At 62.9% G+C, this 16,681-nt stretch overlaps 1 protein-coding gene and 1 pseudogene across 3 annotated transcripts; one reads left to right on the top strand and one right to left on the bottom strand.

The window, feature by feature from the left end:
• Positions 1-190: 190 nt before the first annotated feature.
• On the bottom strand, positions 191-11,420 carry SEMA3B (semaphorin 3B). Of its 3 annotated transcripts, none has more exons than XM_090284787.1 (18): positions 11,343-11,420; positions 7,201-7,381; positions 6,324-6,481; positions 6,102-6,164; positions 5,536-5,655; positions 5,365-5,458; positions 5,055-5,174; positions 4,020-4,165; positions 3,818-3,929; positions 3,632-3,701; positions 3,409-3,553; positions 2,860-3,079; positions 2,513-2,604; positions 2,395-2,436; positions 1,998-2,155; positions 1,847-1,902; positions 1,617-1,756; positions 191-1,038 (listed from the first exon to the last, which is right to left on the bottom strand). In XM_090284787.1, the coding sequence occupies exons 2-18, from the start codon at positions 7,283-7,285 to the stop codon at positions 643-645; spliced, it is 2,217 nt and encodes a 738-aa protein (XP_090140913.1). In that variant the 5' UTR covers positions 7,286-7,381; positions 11,343-11,420; the 3' UTR covers positions 191-642. The 3 variants fall into 3 exon arrangements, with proteins under 3 accessions (XP_090140913.1, XP_090140915.1, XP_090140914.1); XM_090284789.1 differs by lacking the exon at positions 11,343-11,420 and adding an exon at positions 10,010-10,276; XM_090284788.1 differs by lacking the exon at positions 11,343-11,420 and adding an exon at positions 8,756-8,930.
• A 2,230-nt stretch (positions 11,421-13,650) lies between these two features.
• Positions 13,651-13,770, top strand: LOC150005479 (small nucleolar RNA SNORA19; annotated as a pseudogene).
• Positions 13,771-16,681: the final 2,911 nt, after the last annotated feature.

Below are 16,681 nucleotides of genomic sequence, written 5' to 3'. Positions count from 1 at the left end.
ACTTAGCCCAGAAATTATATTATTCAGAATATACTGTGCGTGTCGTACCTCCACCGGCCCTGTAAGATACACTCAGTCCCATAGTGACCACCCTTCATCCTCACCACAGGGTCCTCGGGCAGAAGAAACTGAGGTCCTGACATTGCTCGGAAGGTGCCCGAGGCCACACAGGGAGACCCAGGACCAGCGGTTGTCTGCTGGGGCCCTTCCAGCTTCAGCTGATAATGTGTTTATTGCATTAGTACAGCGGGCCTGCCCTCCCCCCCCCCCCCCCAGCCCAGCCTGTTCACAGCTTTCTGCTCCTTGCCCAGCGCGGAGGTCCTTCTCCCAGGTGGGCACTCCAGGTGCCTCCCTGGCCCAGGCCGTTGTTCTGGAGGCCTGCTTCTCTGCCTCCTCCCGACCAGCCGGACCCTGTGGCCCGGCTTGGGCCGCCCCTCCGGGGGCTACATTCAAAGGTTATTTTCTGTTAATAAATAAGCCGGCGCGGCTTCCCCTTGGCCGGAGCCTGTCGGTTGGTGTCTGGGTTGGCCTGGGACCGCAGTGTGCTCGCCTCTAGCCGTCCTTCTCCCAGGGTCTGTCGGCCCCCTCTCCAGACTGTCGTCCTGCCTCCTCCCCAGTCCCGGCGTAGAGATGGCGGAGTCATCAGTGTGCTGCGCTGCGCGGCCCCCGCTCAGCGCGCGGCTCTGGGGCGTGTGTCCGCCGGTTGCGCCCCTTCCTCTGTGGCTCGGGAGGCCCTTGGCGCAACGCGGGCTGCGGTCTGCACATTCGCAGGGAGCTCGCGCCACCGCCACCCGGCTCCACGAGCTGCAGGAAGTCCCGATACCAGAGCTTGGGGCCCGGCGGTGCCACGGGCGCACCCTCGGTTCTGGCCAGCCTTTCGGCCTGAGCAGCACTCAGCACGTGCAACACCAGGCGGCGCAGCGGCTGCGAAAACCCCTGCTCCACCGCTGCGCACAGGTACGCGCCCGAGTCCCCGCGCCGCAGCTCGCGCAGCAGCAGCCCCCGCGCCGTGCGCTCGGCGCGCGCCTCCATCAGCACCTGAGAGCCAAAGCTGCGTGAGACGGGACGGCAGGGTGGGGAGCACTGCTCTCCGCCCCAGCGTGGGACCCAAGAAGCTAAGGTCAGCGGTGGCCGCGCGGAAGAGGCAAAGGACCGCTCGCAGGTGCACATTTGAAGGTTGGGTGCAGGGGGGCCAGTGGTCTTCATGTGGGGAAACCCTAATGGGGCGTGCGTGCACCTGAATGTTGGGAGCAGGTCAGGGCTGTCAATCAATAGGCGGGGCGAGGGTGGGGCTTTTATCTGTGTGAGTGTGTGTGTGTGTGTGTGTGAGAGAGAGAGAGACAGACAGACAGACAGACGGACAGTCAGACAGAGATATGCGGGAGAGGGGGAGACGGACGGTCAGGAGCTAGGTTAGCCGGAATGGGACCTCTCCAGGGTAAGGGACCAAACAGGACGCGGAAGGGGTCGCAGTGGGCGGAGCCTCACTGCGCAGGGTCTGGACCTTATTTAGTTGTGGGAAACCGGCTAGGGCCTCATTAGTCAGGGCTGCAGGGGGCAGGGCAAGGACCTGGTTGGGGCCCCCTACCCCAACTCTCCCTCCCTGCCAGGCTCACCGGGGTACTGGCCCCCTCTCCTGCGCGCTGGAAGGTCCACTCCACGTGCGCCTGCAGCGAGCGGGGCTCACACTCCAGGAAGGTGCTGCCCCCCTCCACACCAAACACCTTCCGCTCCTGCAGCGCCGGTTGGGGCGAGTCTGGGTGCAAGGGGAATGTCAGATTCAGGCCAGGCAGGGCGGGGTGGGGCATCGTTAAGGGAAGAGAGGTGAGGGCAGCTGGGCGCTCACCGCCAGAGCACAGCGTTCTGGGGTCTCCGTTCTTTATGTCCTGCCGCCGGAACCTCCTGGGGGAGGGGTGGACATTGGAGCCTCCCTGAGACCTTTTTCGTTTCACCACGGACTCCCTCTCAGCAACGCGCCCTGCCCCGCCCCTGCCCACCTCTTGGCACTGGGCTGGAAGCGAGTGCACGCGGCTCCGTCCCAGGCGCAGTAGGGGTCACGCGCCAGGCAGCATTCGGAGCAGGCGCGGCCGTGGGCAGCACAGCGGTACAAGGGGATCTGGGCCACTGCGCTCCGCGAGGCCACGTACAGCTGGTGCTAGGGAGGCACACGAGGGGCTCTGGGCTGACCGAGGCGGCCCTGTGCCCACCTCCCATCGGTCAGGGATCCCTTCCCCACTTGGCAGATGAGAACACTGAGGTCTCAGGTGACACCATCTAACGAAGGGCAGGGCCTATACTGGAACCCAGGACTTCAAACTACCAAGGGGGGGTGGGGGTGGGGGCACCCGGGCCACAGCTTGAGACATTCCACCCCTGAGACTCCTGGTCACTTACCCTCTTGGAGGAGATTTGCATGCTGGTGACAGCAGCAGAGTCCTGAGAGAGAAAAGGGGTGCTGGGCTCAAGGCTGCGTGGAGTGGGGGTCCCCCAGATGATGGGCGCTAGGCCTCACCTCGAACACGTGCTGCTCCTCTAGGAGCAGCCCCTCAGCGTGAGGCCGACTGCCCTTAGGGACTGAGATCACCTTCAGCACGGTGCCAGCGTCTGCAGGGGTGGGAAGGGGAAGTGTCTCCGTGTTCCTTGATAGCTAGGGCCCCGTGGTCTCTTCCCTTAGAGGCCTCCACCCTCAGCATGGCTGGATCGGTGGAGAATGTGTGTTGGAACAATCAGAGCAGCATCTGGGAGATGGGGACACAGCCCAGGCAAAGCGTGGGGGAGGAGACTGAACAAGGGGAACTTCTACTAGCAGGCCACAGGGCCTGGACTGGGGCTGGTGGGCAGTCACGAGGGGACCCTGACCTGTGCCAATGAAGAGGACGTCATAGTGCCCGTCGGCAGCTGCTACTCGGTCTGCAACAATCTGGGTGAAGGTGTACTCAGCGCCCACTTGTAGGAAGAGAGGACGTCCCCCCACGGGCAGGATGGGATTGTACATGAGGGGGTGGTTCCGGGCAAACTGGATGACGTCATCGGGGAAGTCCTTGGTGGAACTGAAGGTGCCAAAGGTCTTGCTGGGGCACTAGGGGGTGGGGAGGAGGCAGATGGGGATGTGGTGTGAGGGCTTGGTGGGCGGCCCTCCACAAGAGACCTCTGGGAACGGACTGTGTATGTGTGGGAGGGGTAGGTACTGGACAGAGCCCTGTCCTGGGAATCTGAGGAAGGAGGCCAAGCCTTGCGCTTGGGAGTCTGTAGAGGAAACATGGCCTTACCCGGAGGAGCCCTGTCTGTGAAGGTGACTTTTTTTCCACCCATAACAAAAGGCAGAAACCACATTTAACCAAGAAGAACCCAAGTTCTCCACCCCTGAAGCTTTCAGTGGCTCGTGGTGGGGGTCCCTGGGCGACATACCATACCGGGCCGGGGGTAAGGGACGCGGCCCTGGTAGGACACCCACTGGTGCATGGGCCCCTCCTTGTGTGCGAAGGGTCCCAGGAAGGCCCGGCGCACGTCACTCATGCTGTACACACACACCGCAGAGCCCTGGAAGATGCCACTGCAGGCAAGGACATGAGTGGAGTGGCACACCCAGTGGAGCCCAGGCTGCCCCACCCGGCCACCTCCCGCCCCTCACCTGGATGTGGAGAAGACAGCGTAGAGCAGCGGGGCCCAGCGGTCCCTCGAGGACAGCAGGAACACGTCCTCTGCGAGGAAGGGGTCTAGTCGGGGGAGGGCACGCAGCCCAGCAGACCCGCCAGGCTCCAGGGTCTGTGTCCCTGCTCCCCCTTCCCCCACTCCATCCTCCACCCCTGGCACTCACGGAGCTGGTCAAAGTGTGTGTCACCCTCGATGCCGGGCACGGAGCACACCAGCCGCGCCTTCAGGAACGTGGTCCACTTGTTGACGAGGCTGCGCTGGCCGCCCACGTCGTTCTGTGGGGTCCATTGGAGGGGATGAGGCCGAGGTCTCAAAGGGCAAAGGGATGGAGCAAGGGGATGGGATGTGGCCCAGGGACTCCTCACCCGGCAGATCTGGCCAACGCGGGACACGGACAGGCGTCCCAGTGCCGGTGACGTCTCCACGGCTGCCTCGCGGAAGAAGAAGTAGATCTTGTCATCGTCTGGGTTCTCGCTCTCCGGAATCCAGAAGACCTTAATGAACTTGGGCTCTGGCCACAGGAGAAGGCGTGGGGTCAGCGCGTTCCTGGCCCGACCCCTCCCCCACCCTCGTCATCCACTATGATCCCCACGTGCTGCCTCTTCCTCTCACAACAGCCCATGGAGCAGCATCTGACTGCGCTCAGCGTCTAGGACCAAGTTCAGATGGCGCTCCGTGCACAGGCGCCCAAGGATCAGGGCCTGAGAGTCAAGAAGCAGCCACCAGAGGGCAGCAGAGACTGTGGCGAACTGGGAATGCAGGCGCCCGATCGGCAGCCCTCTCACCTGGCCCCTGACAGCTCCCCAGTCGGGGAGCTGAGAAAGGAAGGGGATGGGGTATCCGGTTTCACCTTCACTCACGAATCTTTCTCTCTAGCAGGGAGCAGATGTCCCTCCTCCTGTTTCAAACACTCTGCTGGACCCAATCACTCTTAGAATAAACTACCCTGACCCCCACAGTCCAGGCCCCTCATCATTGCTTCCTTCACAAAACTTCCTTGGCTTGCTCCTTCCCCAGGGCCTTTGCACTAGCGGTTTCCTCTGCTGTGAATGCTCTACCCTCAATCCCGCTGGGCTTTGGGGATTAGCTCATGCCTACCCTCAGCAAAGTGGCTTCCTTTCCCCAACTCTCCCACCACCACCACCTAGTTACCTTCTCCCCGCCCCCCCCATTCTGTCATTGGTCCCGTGGCCACTGGAATTGGTTTTATCATTTGTTAGGAGGTCTGAACTCAAAGAGGGCAATGGGCCATACCTGTCTGGTCCCTCGCAGGGCCTGCCACATGGCAGCACTTGCTGAGACCAGGATGGGCCCTTTGCTCACTTACTTCATGGGTCTTACTCAGCACCTGCCCTGTTGAGGAGGAGGGTCCCCTCCTGCCACCCCCACCAGTCTTTCACCATTGAGCCAGCGGGAGTCGTGTGGCTCTGTTCGGAGACTCGGACGCTGGCCCAGGCTGCGGAAGATGGTGAAGTCCCGGCCCATGAGGTCTGCGGCCACCCCGGAATACAGCTCTTCCCCTGCAGACAGGGCCAGGGCTGCTCAGCCAAGCCGAAGGCTCTTGGGGTGAGGGTGGGGGTCTGTGGAGCTCTGGAGCCTCTTGGGGAGTCAATGAGGCTATGGGGATCCTTGGGGATCTAGGGACTTTGTGGGGTCTAGCATCTCTGAGGGGTTCAGGATCTGTATTGGGATCCGGGCCTCTGGACTCACCCACCAGCACGGAGGCGGCCCGGTGCCTGGGGTCATAGGGACTCTTGCCCTTGCCGTCCTCTAGCCTTCGGAGGTCCAGCCGGAGCACGGGCTCCTGGAGGTGGGGGACGCTGTTACTGGCAGGCCCTTCCTTAGTCCCCCAGCCTCCCTGTGTCCTGGGTCCGGGCGTACCTCCAGCCGGTGGCCCACCTCCACAAAGGCACAGGTGGGGTGGAAGGCCCCCGTGCCACAGGCCAGCAAGTGGGTGCGGTTGTAGGGGTGTAGCAGCTTCACGAAGTTCATGCACTCGGTCTAGGAGGCAAACAGGGGCAGGGACAATGAGCCCCCACCCCCCTTCCCCGGGAGGTGGCCTTAAGGAGTCCTAGCTCACCAGTGGCACCCCTGCCCCTTCCCTTCTTCTGCATAAGCCCAGGCAAGTACCAACGTGGGCTGCAGGGACCTGGGTGCCATTGGTGACCAACCCGGCCCACCTCTCACCAGAACGGGAACACACAGGCAAGCACAGGCCTGCAATGCCCCCTGTGACTCACAGGCCCCCAAGAAGAATCACATGAGCCCCCACCCTGACTCACTACCTCCAGACCTCAGCCACCTCAGCCCCGCTGCCCCCATCCCCGAAAGAACAGACAGGCCTCTGTTTTAGCACTGCCCTGTCTGGAGAGTGAGGGGCTGGCCCTCCCGCCCCTGCCCTCCTGCTTCTGCCCCTCCCGCCCCCCGGCCGGGCAGCCAGCACTCACACCAATGTCCTTCCCAGCCCAGTTGCACTCCTCTCGCCATTCCACAGGGGCCGGCCAGGCCAGCTACGGGAGGATGGAGAAAGGGGGACACAGGTTAGGGACTTTTCTCTGTGTTGAGGGTGTCCACTCAGGGGACCCATCCCCGTGATCTCTCCAGGCAGTCTGGAGTGGGGTCCCAGGGCTCTTTTCCTGGGCAGCGCCGAGGCTGGGGACTCCTGGCACCTTCTTGGCCCGCTTGCTGATGTTGTCCAGGCTGAGGGAGGCGATGTGGTTCTCAGCACCCACAAACAGGCGTCCACGCTCCTCATCCACCAGCAAAGCTTCATAGCAGCAGGTCCTCCCCAGCCTGAAGGTCCGGAGACTGTGCTGGGCCTGGAGCTCTGCAGAGTTGACACCGCTGAGAATTCGCTCCTGGGAGCTTCCCCCGGGCCCTCCCTGTCATCTCTCTTACAGGCCCAGGTCAGACACATGACCCGGCCCACACACACGTGAATTCACATGTCAGTTTACACTCATGAAGGCCCACCCAGGTACGAAGCTCCCAGGGTGGGCAGCACAACCACCAGCCACCCCCCCCCCCAAGGGGAAGGCAGGTTGAGCTCCTTGGGCATGCTTGGACAAGTGACGTCTCCAGGCAGGCGCGCTGGGAGGCCAGGGTTCTGGGGGAGGCTGGGCACGCAGGGAAAGCCAGAACCCCAACCCCCAAATCAGGCTGAGCATTCTCTGCCATCCTGCCGGGAGCCTGAGCTCAGTGCAATGCCGCTGCCTAGTGATTACTAGGTAGGGGGTGTGGAAGGGGGCTCCAATGGCCCCCGCACCTCCTCTTCCCTGGGGGGAGTGGATGGTACAGAGGCAGGATCTGTTGCCATGCGGACATAAGGGGTCTTCCTGGGAAAGCAAAGGAGAATGTGGGCAGAGGTTGGGGACTGAGGCCAGGACAGGGTTAACGGGAGACGGCCTGAGAGTGCTCCCAATCCTATGCGATCAGGTGGCACACGCAGGTCAGGTGGTGTGACAGCAAACACAGTGTCCCCTGCCCGCACTGGTTCCCTTTCCTGCCCACCCTGAGCCAGGCCTCCCACCTGCCAGGTGCACCTACCTTGGAAGGAGAGCCGGAGGCGTGGGGGGCTGGGGGAGGCACTCCCCAGCACTGCTGTCCAGAGCAGGATCAGGCCTGGGATCATGGCGGCCGCAGCCCGCCCCGTCCCGGCGCCGCGCGCTCAGGGCTCAGCAGGCGTGTGTGGAGGAGCCTTGAGCCGCCCTGGACTCTGCCCCGGGATCTGGAAGGAGTTGCAACAAGGGCGAGCGAGGGCAGCTGGGGGGAGTCCCTGGAGATCAGATTACACCCTCGGGGAAGGAGGCTGGGGGGTCGCATTCCGCTTCCGAGCCCTCCCCACCCGCCCTCAGAGGGTGCTCCGCCTGCCCACAGTCACAGACACACCCACGCAGGGCACACCCTTGGGGTCACCCTGGCACTGGCAGACACCCACTCCACCACGTCACCCTCCCCAGCTACCCGCTCTCCCGTGTACACACTCACAGATGTGAATTCACACACACTGAGCACCTACTCCATACAGGCCTGGGACTTGGGCTGGGGACCCTGGGGGACACAAACAGGGTCCCCATGCAGGAGGGGCAGAGTGCCAACAAGGACTCAGATCAGTGCGCTTTAGAGGGTGCCAAGTGCAAGGAGGGAAACAGGCCAGTCCTGGGGGGAGAGCGACAGGAGGGGTCGGGCCCCCGGAGGTGGCTGTGTGCCCGCAGGCCCAGAGGCGGGAGCACCTTTGGGGCTGGAGCCAGAGGTGTGTGTGTGGGGGGGCCTGGGAGGGAGAATGGTTCTGAGGGCCGCATGTGTGTCTGTAGTGCACGCGTGTAGTGTACTTGCACGCACACACCTGTGAGGCCATGTGGCATGCATGTGCGTGTGCACACAGCATTGTGTGTCTGTGTGATGTGTGCGCTTTGCACGCATGTCTGTGTGTCACAAGTGTGTGCGTGTTTGGATGGGCGTGCACACACAAGTGCATGCCTGTCTCTCTGGACATGAGGGTGAGCTAAAACCACTGCAGCATCGGCCGCTGCCTCCAGCTTGGGGACACTCCTGGCACCTGCTCCTCAGAGGGAGTAGGGGCCCAGGAGACCCTGCGCCTCGGCCCCGGGGGCCAGGCAGGAGCCTCCGCTCCGACCGGGGCCGCTTGAACAGCCCCAGCTTGAGTCGGCCTGTCTCTCCCCAGCCCAGAGGGTGGACTGAGTTGGTCACACACAGCGAGTCTGAGCTAAGACTTCAGACCCAAGAGGAATCAAGTGCGAGAGCCAAGGGCCCGAGGCGGCCTCTCCCTGCAGTGAGGGGAGCTGCCTGTCCCCCCTCTGAGCCGCCCCCACGCCTGCCCTCTCCCTCCTGGTTTCCCCATCTTTGAGCCCCTCCACTTCTCTGCGCCAGAGCCCTTCCCTGGACCCCTCCGACGGGGCCTGGCTCTGGCCGCGATGCCCACTGGCAGACTGGGCAGGTGCCGGGCATGGGAGCCCTGGTGCGGGGCAAGGCCCTGGGGCGGGAGGGAGCAAGGGGCGCAGCTGCTGAGGCCCATTCCAGACCACTCCCCCACCCCTGCCCCGCTCCACGGCTCACGGACCCCTCCCGTGCGGGCGCCCACCTCCTTCCTTCCCTCAGCTGACACTTGCCGCCTCTGCCTCTTCTGGGCTGGGAGGTCCACGACGCCACCGAACACACGGCTGCCTTTCCAAAGGCCACCAAGAACTCCAGCAGCTGGCCCCCCACCCTATCCCCTCCTCGCCCCGAAGAAGGGGAGAAGCCTAGGGGCCCAAGGGCACCCTCTGCCGGCCCCTTTAAGGAGCAGCTCCCGCCCCCACCAAGCCAGCCACCGCCCCACACCACGGTCAAGTTGACGGGCGGGCAGATCTGGTGAGCCGGCAGGCAGCAGGGCGGCTGGAGGTGGGGGCCCAGCCGGAGGGGTGGGTAGGGACGACCCCTCCCCTGTCAGGCCTCACAGCCACAGGGCACGCCATGCAGCAGTCTAGAAGTGTCGCTGCCAGTCAAGGCGAAGGAGGAAGAAGCGATCAAGACCCTCCCAGCCCCAGGCGGCTCTGCACAGCCGGCAGAGGGAACAGCTGGTGGGGGCGCCCCAGGGGACTGGGGTTCTTCACCTGTCCCTCCACAGCTGGGGCGCAGCTGCCACCTCCGTTCACAGGAGCCAGCTGGGATGGGAGGGGTGGAGGTCAGGGGAAGGGGCGCTCAGCTGAAGGTCTGATGGGCCCTCAGGACCCAGCCCCGGTCCTTCCTCACGACCTGGACCCCTTGGGCCAGTACTTCTGCCACCTGGCCGGCAGCGGTCACCGCAACAGCCAGTCCGGAGCGGGAGAGGGGGGCCAGAGAGGGGCAGGCAGGGTAGTCAGCAGGCCTTACTCTGCACTGCAGGGCGTGGGCCCATCCGACACCTCCCCGTTCTGACGGGGGTCCCACATCTCTCCTTCGAGGTGAGGGGCGTTCTGTGCGGACTCTGGGCTCAAAGTGGGAGAAACGGCCCCACCAAACCCAGAGCAAGGTGCCCAAGGGGGCGCCTGTCACAGACAGGACGGGGCTCCTACACCTCGGTGCCTCCGTTGGGAAGTGTCTGGGGCCTTGGCCTGAAGCTGAATCTGGTGGACACCCCCTGTCTGTACTCCCAGGGGTACATTTTCAGAGGGGCTGAATATTGACAAGCGCTGAGTGGGGACTTCAGGTCCACCTGGGTGGACATGCCAGGGCTCAAGAATGGCTTGTACCCCTCAACAACCCCCCTGCCAAAGGGCATCCTCCTGCAATAGCCCCAAGGCTGGCCAGCAGCTCCTCAGAGGTCAGCGAGGGAGGCCGTGTGGCAGCTTCAAGTGCACAAAGTTCTGCTGCTCACCTCCTGCCAGTCGGAGTGTCTGTGCCCAGTCAGGGTGGGGTCCTGCCTCCTTCCTGAGCCGCAGGGCCTAGTGTGGCTGGCCTGGCTGGCTGGCTGGCCAGCTGGCAGCGTAGGGCAGGGGTCAGTGGGAGAACCAGGGGCCTTCAGGAGGGGCCGGGGAGGGACACACCCCTGCATGAACTTCTGGGCTTCCGGATGCACCTTTCCTTCCTCCCAGGCTCTCTGCCTCGGACCTGGGCAGCCTCCCCGCAGCCCGATGCAAGCAAACAAAATTCTTCGGCTGTTTACAATTTTCCGCCCAAGCAGCCAAGATCAGCAAGTGCCTTCGAGGTCCCCACCCACACCCACTGTGCCCCCTACCTGCCCCCACTGCTTTCGGTATTTCTGGCCCAGGGTCCCAGCCTCTGTTCCACTCACCCCCAGCCCTGCGACCATATTGAGAAATGGGACCAGGATCCCCCAATTCCCATCTTTCCAACACCCTGGGACTTGACTCCCAGTCAAAGGGACTGGGCTGTCCATGGGCCACCTGAGACCTTTGCATTGCCCTCTTTCCTCCAGATGTGTCGCCTCCCTGGAACAGAAAGGGAGATCCCCAGGGGTGGAAGCGCAAGTGTCCCTGTCCCCACGAGGTGTCCTTTCCACTCCTCAGGTCCAAGTGTAAGCTAGGAGACAACACACTAGGAGCAGGGCCATTGGCCGAGCGACACTCTGGGCTCTGGAAGTTCCCAAGGACTGGAATCAAGCAGCTTGGGCCTGGGTCTTGAGAGCTGTGGTCCCTACACCTGCCTGCACCCCTGCCCTAGGGCCACCCCAGGCCACCCCTAGGCCTCCACCCTTCGCCAGGGCACCCATGGGCAAAGGCCTGCCTGGGTTCTTGCCCTGGTGCTGCCTGCCAGTGGCACAGCCTGCCATAGCCTAGCCTCAGGTTTTCCTTCTGGAAATAAGCAGATTGTTGTGCCAGGGCCCAGAACCTGCCTCCCCAGCCCTGCTCACCCTGTGTGGACTCTGGGTGGTGCGGCTAGGACAGGACATCCCTCTGAGGAAGGCCGCAACCAACCCTCCCAATGCCCGGCCTGGGCTGGGTCCCCTCGGCTCCCCACTCACACCTGCTTTAGCCATCAAGGCTGGTGGCTCCAGCTTTCCTCATTCCAGCCACGTGGGTACTAGGATGTGCTCCCTGGGGACTTAGGCACGGGGCCTGGAGAGAACTTAACTGAGGCCTAAATCCCCTGACACTCTGCCACCCACCCCAGGGGATCTCCTGGGAAAGGGTCTGTCAAGGCACCGCCCCCAGCCTGGTGTCCACGCTCCCAGGGGACCCCTGGCCCACCTTTTTGGAAAGATCAGCTCCTCCCTTCCTTGTCTCTTTCCCTTTCCTTCTGAGGGCCATGTCAGAGCTGAGGTGGAGGGGCTGAGGGAGGGGCACCGGGAACCCTGGGCCTCCGGCTGTGGCCCTGCCCCCACCCGCTCCGCCTCCCGCACATTCCTCCCTGGCTGAGGTCAGCCCCTCTGGGATGGGGCAGCCCCCCCCTCCCCACCAGCCACATCACAGCTCTTCGCTCACTCCTGTTTTCCTCATTGCTCAGCGGGAAGGGGGGCTGAGGGTGGCGCCTCTGTCCCCCTCCTTCTCCATAGCTGGGGGGAGGGCAGAGGCCCGTGCCAGGAACGCTGCCGAAGTGGACACTGGGGGCCCCTGTACTCATCAGCATACACTAACACAACGCTATGCCCCCAGGAGTGCGGTCGTGGGGTTCCAGATGCCCTGGCACGTTGGGGGGGTAACAGGGTCAAGCCCCTAGCAGTCCTGGGAGGGGCGGGGCTGTGTGTCTCCAGGAGGAAATGAAACGTTTCGGATTTCAGGTCGCTCCCTTGACTAGTCCTGTGGTTGTAAATGGGGGCGGGGGCAGGCCTGGCACAGTGCAGGGGGGCACAGGTGTGCATTCTCCTTGCAGCCTCAGCCCTGGACATCCTGAGGCATCCAGGCGCGGGGGCCTCGAGGGAGGGAGACCCTTCCTTCCCTTCGCCTCCTCGCCCAGCTCCCCGGAGGCCGCCGCAGGCTCGGCGCCGTTCCTGCTGCCTTTCTGCCCCGGCCCCGGCCCCGGCCCCGCCCACCACCACCCGCTCCGTGCACCTCCCGACTCCCACACCCCCCAGCACAGCGATTTCCCTGACCCCCCACATGACCTCAGGCCAGCCCTCCCCAGCCGCTGGGGACTCCTCCATCTTCCTATCCCCCCAGCCTGGAACGTCCCCAGCAGTGCCCCGGCGCACACGCCTTCTCCCGAGAGGCCCCAGCTCAGGGAGGCCTTTCTGTCTCCTGGAGGACAAGACAAGGCCCCGCCCCCTGCAGCCTGAAGCCGCCCCCAAGGCTGTGGCCCTGGGGTCTTTCTGCCAGTCCTCCCTTCCCTAGGCCCTGACTCGACTCAAGAGCTTGTGAAGCTTGGGGGTTCAAGGCTTTAGCCTGGCACTCCCACCACCTCTGCCTAACTCGGCCCTGGCCAGCCTGCCAGGCAGGGCTCCAGCCACCCCACTGCCAGGACTTTGCTTGGGTGGCGCCCTCCTGCACTTAGGCTCGCTCCTCTGCCACCTGCTGGTCTCCTCTCCCTTCCTCTAGAAAGCCCCAGCCACCTGTGTCACCAGACTGAAACCTCTGCAGCGCTCTGGGTTCCCCCGCAGCTGTCAGCTGTCAGCTGGCATCGCTGGTGCCCCAAGGACCCAGCAGAAGACAGGCACACGGAGGGAAGCAGGGGACCGAGTCCCTGTCGGAAGCCCAGGCAGGGGTGGGGGCCTGATACAGCAGGACCGTCTCCTTGACTCCCCCGCCCACAGTGCAGTCTGAAAGTAGCAGTGGCTTCCCATGACATCAAACTCATTTTCCCCCTAGCCAAGATCACCTGGGGGGGGGGGGGTTGTGTGGCTCCTGTTGGGAGAAAAACCAAAACACCGAGGAAGGAAGGAGAAAGGGGTTCGTGGCCTCGCCCCCTCCCCCTGGGACACTGGTACCCCTCACTGTGTGATTAAGTGAGGAGCTGAGTGGCCGCAGGCATGAAACAGAGCCCCCAACGGGCTCGAGGCCCACCTTGGGTGTGTAATGGCAGCGCGCATGTCCGAGGGAGGTCTGAGGGAAGGCCCAGCCTCATGGCAGGGATGAGGGCCCCAGGGCTCTCTTTGTGGGCAACAGACAGAATTGGGGTCAGCTGTCAGGAGTGGGCCTGGACCCAGACCCAGACCTTGGCCATGAGAAGCTGCAGCCCTCCATCTCTCTGCGCTCTCCCTGCCTGCCAGGGCAGTTCGGACCTGGCTGGCCATGCCACTGGCTGGGTGACTGCAGCTGCCCAGCCTTGGTGGCTGGCTTGGCACCCTGGGGGTGAGGTGCAGGGAGGGAGTTGTTTCCGAGAGGTTAAGTTTTCCTGATTTCAGGAGGAGCCACGGGGCTGCCTTGGAACATGGGAAGGGCTTCCTTCAGGCTGTGGCAGCCCCCGCAGCCTCAGAGGCCCCATCTCTAATGAGCCCCCCTTCCCATTCTGCAGCTGGTATCTGGGCCTCTACTCACCTGCTGGGGGTGTGTGTGTCTGGGCCCGGGGAGCTGGGGAGGGGTTGCCCTCTCAGACTCAAGCTGGTCTCTCTTTTTGAAGTTCTTTCACTACTCACCAAATGGGTTAAAAATACTAAGACTTTTCTTATGTGCTATACAAATAGTTGAAGGTTAATTAGCAGTATAACTCGGTAGTAATGCTGCCAGTCTCCTTCCAACAATAAAAAAAAAAAAAAAAAAAAAAAAAAAAAACCCAAAAAACTAAGACTGCCACCACATCAATAACCTGAGCAATTGCCCTGGCTGGTGCTGCTCAGTGGGATAGTCAGCCTGCAAACCGGAAGGTCGCCGGTTCGATTCCCAGTCAGGGCACATGCCTGGGTTGTAGTCCAGGTCCCCTTCTGGGGGCTTATGAGAGGCAAGCAATTGATGTATCTCTCACACATCGATGTTTCTCTCCCTCTCTCTTCCTCCCTTCCTCTCTCTCAGTATTAATAAATAAAAATTTTTTTAAAAAATACAAGAAAAGTTAAAAAAAATAGTCTAAGCAACTATTTGGTGTAGGGTGGCCCTCCGGAAGGTGGATCAGCCTTAGAGTGGCCCCAGCTGGCTGCAGAGGGCCCACCTCATACTGGGACCCACAAGTTGGGTATGGGAGCCAGAGCCTGGGTCTCTGGCATGGCCCTGCCTGCCTGTAGCTGCCCGTGGACTGGGGCCAGGAAGACGGGCCTTCTCAGGCTGCGGGAGCTCCAGGGGATACATGGCGGGGGAGCACTGAGCCTCTGCCTCCCCTCACCTAGCTACTCCCAGGGACAAGGTGTGGCTGAGGCCCAGCCCTGGATAGCAACAGACAGTGGGGGATCCCCAAGAGACACCCTCGTGGAATCCCTCCTGTTGGGGTGCAGGACACCTGGGATGCCCCCCAGACTGCCACCCTCCCTGGCTGGGAATTTCCCAACTGCCAAAGACAAGGAGGAATTGAGAGGCCGCCCCCGCCAGTGCCGGGGACAATGGAGCCTTATGCCCTAGAAATCAGAATTGGGGTAAGAAGGCCAAGGGCAGGTGGGGGCCTAGTTGTCTGCACCCAGGGAAGTCCTGCTTGCCAGGACCCCGCCCAGAACCACTGCCAAGCTGCGTTCAAGGGGATCCTGGCCAGAATCCTGCATGGCCCACCCAGGGAGGGAGGCGCTGGGTGCATCAGGCAGACAATGCCAGCTCCTCAATGGTCCCTCTGTGCACTGCTCCCCCTCAGGAGGGAAGGAAGAAACCGTCTCCGGTGCCTGCTTCCTGCCGGGCAGGCATCACTGCTGGGGGGCACCGGCGCTCCACCCGCACATCGAGGGCTCAGGGAAGTCCAGGCATGACCGCTGAAGGAAGGCAGGGATCCTGGGCTGGGGCGGGATTCTATTCTCCTCGATTGCCGGTTCTCAGCCCTCGAGGCAGGGGTGGCAGGAAAGGCCCGCGGAACTGGGGCGGGGACAGGGACTGGGGAGCGTTGGTGGCCTTCCGAAGGGGCGGCTGCAGCCTCTCATCTCCTGCCAGCGCTCGGGCCCCAGGCTTCTGGGGGATGGCAGGTGTGCGGAGGCGGGGTCTCGGGGCCCCGGCCCCACCCTCTCTTCCCCGCCTTGCCCTCCTCGCCTCCGCGGCGCCGACCCCGGCCCGAGCTGCTTTGTCCCGCGGCGGGCGCTGAGTCCCCGCGGCCCCACAAAGCTCCCTTTGTGCCCCGCGGCCCCCGCAAGACCCAATGACGTCAGCCTCCGTGACCAGCCCGGCGGGGCGAGCACGGGCTGCGGCGCCCTCTGGTGGCCGACGGCGGAGGAGCGCGCCCGGGGGGTTCTGCAGGCGGCCGCCCGCGGACCGCGGACACAGTCGGGAGGGTGCCTGGCCCATCAGGCTGCCGGTTCCTTCTCCAGCCACCTGCGTGCACTTCCCAGAGCCTCCCGGAAGCTTCCGCCTTCTCTGAACCCTCGTCCCGATGTAGCTGAAACCCTGCAGCCGCGCAGGCCGCCTCCCCTGCCTGCCTCTCCCATCAGGTTCGGAAGGGGACCTCTGGAGCAAAGGCCCCTACTGTCCCCAGCTTTGTTTAGTCAGGCCAAGGGCCCTGGGCTACATGTTAGACTGGGAGACCGGAGCGTGTGCAAGGGGCTGCGGCCACCCTGGCCTGGCGACCACAGCAATTCTGCCTCTGGGCCTGGGAGTTCAGAGCCAGTTTCCGTCCACACTAGACTCTCTGTCCTTGGAACAGCTCCTTAAGAAATGTGCTCCCTGCTGCCCCAGCCTCAGTGGGCAGACATGCAGGCCCAAGCGGGCAAGACTTGTCCTGGTTGGACTTTCAGCCAAGATGGGGGCCTAGGAAGACATGCTGCATCTCCCTCCACAACTAAGCAGGAACACAACTACCTCAAAACTAGAGACAACCAGAAGTTCCAGAAAATCAGGAAGCATGGAAGTCCAACAAAGATATAAAGAAGAAATACTCATCCAGACAAGAGGGGCGGAGAGGACGCGGTGTGGTAGCGGAAGCAGGGAGGCAGGATGGCGGAAAGTGAAGTCACACGTTTTTCAGTTAGGAGAGACACCTGGGGAGCGCTCCCAGCACCAGACCAGACCGCACAGCTCACGGTCCCAGTGCTGGGGAAAATCAAGCCTCATTGCTTCTGACTGTGCAAACCAGTCGGGGTTGGGGTTGAGGCAGAAACTGTTGGTTTCTCAGCAGAGTGCACTTGTTTAAAGGGCCCCCATGGGCCTAGAACGTCCGCAGACCCACCCACTCTGGGAACGACAGCCAGCACAACAGCTAGAGGGGTGCCAGTCCCATATGGAAGTGGGAGAAGTGCCTGGAAAAGGGGTGAGTGCTGAGCAAACAGCATTGTTCCCTCTCAGACCCCTCCTCCCCACACAGCGCCACAACATGGTGAAACAGGTCACTCTGTACTGACGAATCCCTAAGGCTCCGCCCCTTACAACGTAACAGGTGCGACAACTCCACCTAAGACATAGAGGCAAACACACACAGGAGCCTGTCAGAATGAGGAGACAGAGAAGTATGGCCCAAAAGGGGGAACGGATCAAGGTTCCAGTGGGAGAACTAAGTGACGAGGAGATAGCCAACCTCACAGACGAGGAGGCAGCCA

The sequence above is a fragment of the Furipterus horrens genome, unplaced genomic scaffold (assembly GCF_987537825.1).
Source record: "Furipterus horrens unplaced genomic scaffold, mFurHor1.1.pri manual_scaffold_7, whole genome shotgun sequence".
NCBI classification, from domain to species: domain Eukaryota; kingdom Metazoa; phylum Chordata; class Mammalia; order Chiroptera; family Furipteridae; genus Furipterus; species Furipterus horrens.
The sequence above is the reverse complement of the archived record's forward strand: the minus strand, read 5'-3'. Positions and strand labels throughout refer to the sequence as shown.

Coding starts and splice junctions, on each gene's coding strand:
- SEMA3B (XM_090284787.1), bottom strand. CDS start 7,285: ATGATCCCAGGCCTGATCCTGCTCTGGACAGCAGTGCTGGGGAGTGCC. Junction 5,459..5,535: donor AGGTGGGCCACCGGCTGGAG/GTACGCCCGGAC, acceptor CCCCACCTCCAG/GAGCCCGTGCTCCGGCTGGA. Junction 1,757..1,846: donor CAGAACGCTGTGCTCTGGCG/GTGAGCGCCCAG, acceptor CCTTGCACCCAG/ACTCGCCCCAACCGGCGCTG.